The 8644-nt window shown below is 44.6% G+C and overlaps 1 protein-coding gene across 3 annotated transcripts in view; it reads right to left on the bottom strand.

Moving 5' to 3' along the window:
* LOC129692864 (F-box/LRR-repeat protein 21) overlaps nt 1-7819 on the bottom strand; it is a 17705-nt gene extending 9886 nt beyond the window's left edge. Inside the window, exons 1-2 of one of the 3 annotated variants that reach the window (XM_055629390.1) lie at nt 7758-7819; nt 1137-1236 (exon numbers count right to left, since the gene is read on the bottom strand). Coding sequence is in view for 1 of the 3 variants with exons in the window: in XM_055629391.1 (XP_055485366.1) it covers nt 1137-1219 (83 nt within the window). In the remaining 2 variants the exon portion in view is untranslated. Of the gene's footprint in view, nt 1-1136; nt 1237-2146; nt 2292-7757 lie in introns of those variants that run through there. The other 2 variants (XM_055629391.1, XM_055629389.1) reach the window with 2 other exon arrangements.
* Between the last annotated feature and the right edge of the window lie 825 nt (nt 7820-8644).

Genomic DNA, 8644 nt, shown 5'->3' with positions numbered 1-8644 from the left:
TGTGTGTGTGTGTGTGTGTGTGTGTGTGTGTGTGTGTGTGTGTGTGTAGTAAAGAGGCTGAGGCTGGATTCTAAACTCAGAGGCAGAAGAAAGACAGCCAACCACAGATGTCCATAACTGTCTCACTCAGTAGCCTACAAAACAGTTGCAACTTCACGACAGTAAGAAAAGCCATCCCTAGTATAAAACTTAACTAGAAGAGCAATGAAGACAAATAAAGACTTCATCCCAACGTCAGGATTCGTATACTGCCTCATAGTTTTCCACACAGAGGGATTGTGTTATACTGAATCGTCATAAAGAATTAATGTTATTAGGAGATTAATTATTAATAACATTAATAATTAATGTTATTAGCCAAGACAGATGGCTCAGTCGTTAAGAGCACTTGCTGCTCTTATAGAGGACCGAGGTTCAATTCCCAGCACCCACACAGGCACCAGGCACACTTATGGCACACAGACATAAGTGAAAGCAAAATACCAATACGAGTAAATAAACGTCTTTAAAAAGAACATTCTACTGATAGCAATAATTTAGTAAAAAGCATGTCAATTTTCTTTCTCCTTACATAGAGCACTAAACCCCGCCCTCCCAGTTATAAACTTCATACAACACAACATTATAGCTGTGTCAGTGTATTTCACAATGTAAGATAAACTGATTTTTATTACTTAGATATACTTTTTAAAATCACGTGTTCATTATTTAATTAAATAATATGAAATAAAGTAAATGACTTATGAACATGGAACGTCACTTGGTCATAATTGCATTTCCACTTTCTTGGAAATGGTTTATGTAAAAATTCTACCTTAACAGGCCATAGAGGAAGACAATGCAGCCACTCCTGATGAGATCTGATAGACTAGGATCAGAAGGAAGGAGAGGAAGTCCTCCCCTATCAGTGGACTTGGGGAGGGGCATGCATGGGAGAAGGGGGAGTGAAGGTGGGATTGGGAGGGGAGGAAGGGGGTTTATGGGAAGATACAAAGTGAATAAAGTATAATTAATAAAAATTAAAATGAAAAATATTTTTTAAATTCTACCTTAAATATATGGGGCCACTTAAAAAAACTGACCATTTCTTTTCATGTTAAAAAAAATGGATTGCCTCATTTTCGAGACCTTCTTACCTAAATGCGGCTTCCAAGTTACAGTTCACAGTGAACCAATGAAGTGAATCATCTGCTGCCATAGAGTACTCACCAACATCCATTTGACTTCACGCTCAGTCTTGGAAAAACACCACGAAACATCATTAGGGCACATAATAACTTCATGATCAGGTTATTTACAAATCATAATATGCATTAAGTGATTTTATTTGAGAATTATTAACACTAAAATTATTTTCTGCTTGTGGAAATATGTCAGTATTTGCCATGAGTGACACCGGAAGCAAGACTAAGGTTACATATCAGGCAGTAAACGACTCTGAAAATTCACATTTTACTTACTATCACAATTACATGTATTTGTTTATAAGCTGTATAAATCTTCACCATAGTTCAAGCTTTTCTGTGGCATTAAGATATATTTACTTACAAAGGAAACTTCAATTTTTGAATAGATAAGTTCATTTTTAAATACATCATCTGAAGTTTTGCCAAATGTCATTGGATTGAAAACACCTTTTGACATGCAACGGTGCCAGAAAGGTTGCACAGAGCCTGACCTGGACCATGCCTTGGAATCTGAAGGGAGTTGGGCACGGAGCAGCCTACCCCGTCTCCCTGCAACCTCTGTTCCAGCCTGGACTAGAAAGACGCGACACCAAGCCGGGGCAGAGTTGAAAGTCTAAAAACGAATACAAACGACAGTGCAAACGCACCGCTCTAAAGCTGCACGGTGCAGTTTGTCTTACATTCTAACTGCGCAGAGAAACGGGACTCGGGGACAACCTAGCCCAAGTACCCTCCACAGAGGCAGCGGCTCAGCGGCGGGAAAGCTGGACAGCCCCCAGGCGGCGCGGCCCGGCTCGGCTCGGCTCGGCTCGGCTCGGCTCGGCTCGGCAGGCTTGGTTCCGAGCGGCTTCGGTTCCGCTCTTGCCTCCGCGGCCAGGCAGCTCGAGGGCTCGCCTCCGCCTCCGTAGCTCGGCCCGGCCCGCCCCGCCGGCTCCCTAGTGCTGCGCCACAGACATTACCTCGACGCCTGAGCTGCAGCCAGCCCCAGGTAGGCCCTCAGGACAAACGCAGGACTCTGCTGGACAGTCGCTTGCAGCCACTTTCTCAGGTGGGCGGGCCCCAGCGCCGCCAAAGCCACAGCGACTCTGAGGGACTGAATGGACCCACGGGCCAGGCCCCGCCCACGCCACGCCCCTCCGGGAAGCCTGACCCAGTCAGTTCGCTATTGTTCAGCTCCTGAATCCCCGCCCGCGGCGAGCCTCGCCCCGCCCCCAGGAGCTGTGTTGTTCGTCGTGCCCACCGACGCCCCGCCCCTCAGTAATGCCCCGCCCTTCGGAAGCGTCAGCTCTCAGATGCCCCGCCCCTGTCAATCCCGCCCCGCCCCTAGCCGCTGTGTTTAACTTCAAGGGTAGCCCCCTGACTCCCGCCCACACCCCGCCCCTTGGGGGAACGTCCCGCCCACTGGTGGAAGCTCCACCCCTGGCAGCACTGACCTTAGGTAGCCCTGCCCGGGCCCCAACCGCTCTGTTGGAGCCCAGGGACTCGCCTAGCATATGCTGATTCCTGGCCCCCTAGAAGTCCTTCGGTGGTCCCAGGGCCACTGTGAGAGTGCGGCTTAATTAAGCGGCAAGCGGGATGCTTCGTGAGTATTTAGTTAAATGACTGACTGCCCAAAACTAACAGTTCCAGTTTTAGGTTTCGCTTGAGAAGGACGCCCCACTGCCAGCATGCAGACACTTGAGGGACCCTGATAGGAAGCTGCAGTGAGAGTCCCTCGGGTCCTGAGCTGCAGGCCAGGACTGAAGAAGGTCACCTGTGAACTGCCAGCCTGCCAGTACGGTCGGCTACGGATTTTAAAGCTTGTTTTAAAACATGTTTCAAAATATGAGATCAATCCTACGCACTGCATCCTGGAACCTTCCCTCTCGTTTATTACATGGGAACCCAGTTCTGCGTCAACATATAATCCTTCTCATACTCTTTTTGTAATGACCAGCTTTATTGCTGTATAACTTGACAAACACAAACTACACACACCCTAAGTTTTGTTGCTCTTGAAACCATGCTGGCAAAGTAATGACCATAGCATTAGACGCATGTCTCCCCAGATTTTCCTAGGTCCCTCTGTAATTCCCCCATCATGGTCCTCTCCCACCTGCCCTAGGACGTTTTACATTAGTTTACAGTTCGTATTATAAACTGAGTTCTGTGGTGTCTGGCTGTCAGTTCTTTCCCTCAGGAACTCAGATCTTGCCACATTTGCCTCCAAGTGACCTGGACACCATTTTTCCCCCTGTTTTGTCCTTCTTTGATGTCTTTTAGATTGTTTTTTGTCACCGTATGAACTAGATTCCTATAGTCAGTCTAGAGCATTCCAGTTTGCCAAAGTCTCTTCTTCATAAAATTCACTCAACAAGCCACCGCGAAGCTCTCATACTCCAGGGAAGCTTTTCAGCCTGGATCTATCTTGAATCCTCCTAAGCTTCCAACTTGGGTTCCTGCTGTGACTCACCATGGCTCAGCCCTAAGTTGCATATATCACTCGCCAGAGCAAGAACTCTGCAACCTCACTCCCCCCCCCCCCCCCAATGGCTGCATCACTGAAAACCCTATGCCAGCCTGGGGACAGCTCCCTGGAAAGCTGCAAGCCCAGCCCCCTCTGCCCAGCTGGCAGGTAGCTCAACACTCAGACTTCTCTGCATGCAGGTCAGCTGGTCGGAGTTGGCTTCTAGCAGCTCGTGGGCTGTTTGAATTTCAAGGAAACAGCTGTACACCATCCCTTATTCCATGCCCACAGTTTTTAGACTTCATCTTTTCATAATGTCCCAGCGATCATGCCTCTTACGAACACATTTTTTTTTAATTGTACTGTTGTCTTTGGATGAATATACCAATTCCTCTACCTGTCCTCAAGCCCTGATATTTTGTTCTCCCCGTGATCTGTTCACTACTGAGGCTTTCCACGGGGTTTTTCATTTCGCTTACTGGAATTTTCATTTCCAGCATCGTTTCAGTTTGGCTTCCCCTGGGTGTCTCTGTCTTTATTGAATTCTATTCATACCCTAGATTGACTTCCTTATGTCATTCAGCTGTTTGTGTTCACTGGGATTTCATTCAGGAGTTTGTTTATGTCTGCTTTCATTTCTGTGAATGGCTTTATCATCATGCTCTTGAATTCTTTGTCTAGAATTTCATCTAGGTCACTCTTGTTGAGGAACATTACTCTAGGATGAGTAGAATTTAGAGAAGACGAGTATTGGTTTTGTTGTTGTTACATGTGTTTTCACATTGGGATTTGCATATCCGGAGTTAGGTGGTTGGTTTAATTTTGTTATCATTATTTAAATAAAGTTTGCTCTTTTAGTTGGAAGCATTTGCAATGTTTAGGAGGGACTAGGTTGTAGTAGGGTTAAGTGTTGTTTTTCTCTTAGATTGGTGTTTAGAGAACCAGCCCCCATTCCCAGCCCTCCCTTGCTGGTGAAAAATAGATTTCCATTGTTTATAGCTATTCTGTCGTATGTCAACTTGACACACAAACTAGTGTTATCTCAAAGGAGAACCTAAATTGAGAAAATGACTCCATAAGATCCAGCTGTAAGGCATTTTCTTAATAGGTGATTGATGGAGGAGGACACAGCCCATTTTGGATGGAGCCATCCCTGGGCTGGTGGTCCTGGGTTCTATAAGAAAGCAGGTTGTGCAAGCCATAAGGAGCAAGACAGTAAGCAGCACTCCTCCATGGCCTCTGCATCAGCTCCTGCCTCCAGGTTCCTGTCCTGTTTGAGTTCCTGTCCTGATTTCCTTCAATGAAGAGCAGCAAGATGGAAGTGTAAGCCAATATACCCTTTTCTCCCTATATTGCTTTTTGGTTGTGGTTTTTCACTGCAGAAATAGAAACCCCAACTTAAGACAATAGTCTTCCCACTTTATGGTACTTTGTTGTGGTAGATCAAATGGACTGAGACTAACCAGAATTAGACTCACACAATAACCACACAACTCACCCCCTCCCCCCCATGGGAAGCTGAGGAAGCCCTGAAAGTGAAGATCTGCAAGTCCCAAGTGAATGTGTGTTGACATGAGCACAGCCATGTCAAGGACCAATGCCTCAGACACATGGGAACTTACAAAGCCTTTCCCCTAGGGTGAGGTTCAGAGGGCTGGAAACGTCTTTTTGTACTAGTGCAAATCTTGACAAATATGAGTGTTGGTGAACAATTAACCAGGATGTGCAAAACTAGCACCTGCAGCCTCCTCCCAATTGTTCATAGCCTGAGAATGCTTACCCTAAGGAACCACCTCCTGAGGCCCCCCCCACCCCATGCACCATTATTTTGTTCAGGGTTTTCTCATTGTGGTCAGGGGTAGGGGGAAGGAGGGACAGACAGGATTTCCCAGCTTGTGCAAGGGTGAGCAGGGGTTCCATCAGAACAGTCAGTATAAATGGAAAGGGGGAAAAATGAGAAAGGAGAACACACTCCAAGATTAGTGTATGATAGATAACAAACAGAAGAAAGGAATACTCATGGGGTGGGCTGTAGGGGCAAAAAAATATGTTAGGGAGATGAGGAAAGCCTTAGACTAAAGGGCGGTAAACATACATTGTCAGATAACATGGAATACTCCCATCTTCAGGAGGCTAAGGCACAGGGACCCTGAAAACCAGGCCACTTATAGTCTTTGGGCAAGGAAAAGAAAGAAAGAAAGAGAGAGAGAGAGAGAGAGAGAGAGAGAGAAAGAAAGAAAGCCAGGAAGGAAGGAAGGAAGAGAGAGAGAGAGAGAGAAAGCCAGGAAGGAAGGAAGGAAGAGAGAGAGAGAGAGAGAGAGAGAGAGAGAGAGAGAAAGAAAGAAAGAAAGAAAGAAAGAAAGAAAGAAAGAAAGAAAGAAAGAAAAGAATAATGAGAAAGGTGGGCAGCCACAACAATATAGGACAAGAACAAACAGGGCCAACCTGGCCTTGAAAGTCTGAACATGTCTCCAGAAGTACTGAGATAGGAAAATTTGCCTCTATGGAACAGATGCAGGAATGGCCTTGTTTCCTCTGCTCTCTGCATTTTAGAGACAGTGTGAGGAAGCTCACAGGCGATGGAGCCTCACATCCTGCTTTTGCTACTTCCTGTGGTGCCAAGGACAAGCTATGTAACTCGCTGCCCACCTCTTCAGATTACAGCGCATTTTTTTCATAGCGTTATTGATCGGTTAAGGCAGTTTGTTCATAGCAAGCTTAGAGGGTGGCTGGACACAGTGAGTGCTATGCTATGAATGTTGCTGAATTCTAAGCCAGAAGCTGGTGCTACTGGGTGTGGTGCTCTGAGGAGCCAATTAGATACTGAGGGCGGGGCTCTCATGATTGACATTAGTGTATTAAAAAAAAAAAAAAGACTACAAAATGCTAGCTCTCTCCTATCTGGTGGAGATGTACACAGTAGAACTGATAATCAGGAAACAGGCCCACAGTGAATCTACAGTCATTTAATGTTGAACTCTGCTGCTTCCAAACTGTGAGAAACATCCACTGTTTATAATCTACCCAGTTTACAGTACTTTTTCATAGCAGGCTAAATAGACTAGGACAGCAAGCCATTCAATAACGCAGACAGGTAGTCACATTCTTTCTGGTGCCTCTAGCCCAGTGCCACACAGAAGAACTCAGGCATTGCACTCACATGCTCTAAGCAGCAACAGGTCCTGGATCATATACGTGAAAATGCTAAACATCTTCAAAATATTGGCCCCGTTTAGCTTCCTGCTGTTTTCCTTCCTTCCTCACTGCTAAAACCTACCCTCACCAGGCAGGACATGCCAAGGGCTGAAAAGTCACACTCAGGAGCTGAGGCTCAAGGCTGGACCCTCTCTATTGAGTAGAGGTAATTGTTTTTCATGCCTGGATTAAATCGTACTTGATTTGCCAGTCACTTCAAACTCTACAGTGATAGTGTTCATATGTCTTTTTGAAAAGAAAAAAAAATGCATTTGAAATATGTAGGAACATATTCTAATGGAGGCACTGTTGTTTGGGGCATCATAATACTGAGCTTAACATTTCAGGTGTCCCAAAGACGCTGCCTACTCTCTGTCACTGGTAATGCTGTCAGACTCATTACTGGAGGTCGGACAGGAGTGGGGGGGCTGAGAGGGGACAGTGGGAGTGGAAGAAGAATGAGATCGAATTACATGTGTGAAATCCTCAAAGAGTCAATAAAAATTTTTAAAAAGAATGTTCTCTGAGACTTCGCAGTGGGCAAACATGAGCCAAGCGCAATGATACATCCGTCCATCCATCACTGTCAAAACTAAGCACGTTACTTTATACGCTAATTTAAAAATTAATAAATATAAAATTTTACCCTTGATAGTATCCCATTTGAACCTTTAATCATTCTTTGAATATCTATTTTTCATTCAGAATTTTTCACTTAAGAGGATGTATAATCTGTTTTCTAAATAAATTTCCAAAGAAATAGAATTCCTACATACATATTTTCTAAGTATTTTAAACATACAGCTTTTACGTCATAATTCCTTAGATTAACTTTTCCCTGAAAGAACATTTCGTTTTACTCAGATATTAAGGCTATTCATTTAAAACTCATGACTGCCACATTTATGACTAAATGCAGAAGAACTCACCAGCACTTCAGTGTTCCCACAGCACGAAGCTCCATGGACAGGGAGTTATGAAATAAGCATGTCTAAATGGGTCAGGCTTAGTCACCACTGACAACGTTGACTCAAAGCCACCGCACTGCTTTGGAGAGTGAATAAAGCCAGGGCATTGCATGGAGCTCACGATTTCATTAAGGCCTGCTTCCGGCACGACGTAGCCTGGTCTCACTCAGCCTCCCAGGTCTGAACCACTTATTTTTAAAACAAGGAATAGAGGTGACTGTGACCCTTTGCCTGGTGTTCTCCTGGTCAGGCTTTGGCAAGGCAGTCTTTGTATTAAAATGTAGCACGGGGTCGTCTTTGTAGATCATGTGTTTTAGAAAGCTGGAGCCCTGGCAAACATCTCTGTAAATACAATCCTCTTAAAAAGAAACAAACGGTTCTATTGCCACATTTAACTAAAAGCGTCACAGGAATACTCCTTTCGCCTAGAGATAATTTTCCAGGGGACTTTATTTGTGAAAAACAAATCGTTGTTCCGTTACTTTGTTGGCACAAACCTGGATCCATTGAGAGAAAAAGGGGCAGTCACTCAAAACCTCCTTAATAAAAGGAAGCTAGTCAATAGACCATGCTTTAGAGTTGCCTTGGAGACCAACCCTTTAAGGGCCAGTTGCACCAGCAATCATAAGCAAGAGTCTAAGAAAATTTCTTAGATTTTTATTTTTAAACAAAAGTAAAATTTCAACACTGAGATGCTTTCTGATACACACTTTCAAGGCTCTAAGCTTTTGTATCTTTTTTATGGCAAAGTTACCAATTTACAGTCTCTGAAGTGGGCTTATCTTAAGATTGGAACACACACACATACACACAAATGCACACTCACTAGCTGGTTGGATTTACTAGCT

Source organism: Psammomys obesus, unplaced genomic scaffold (assembly GCF_907164565.1).
Source record: "Psammomys obesus unplaced genomic scaffold, mPsaObe1.curated_primary_1811, whole genome shotgun sequence".
NCBI classification, from domain to species: Eukaryota; Metazoa; Chordata; class Mammalia; order Rodentia; family Muridae; genus Psammomys; species Psammomys obesus.
Note: the sequence above shows the minus strand (reverse complement) of the source record. Positions and strands in the feature narration are given on the sequence as shown.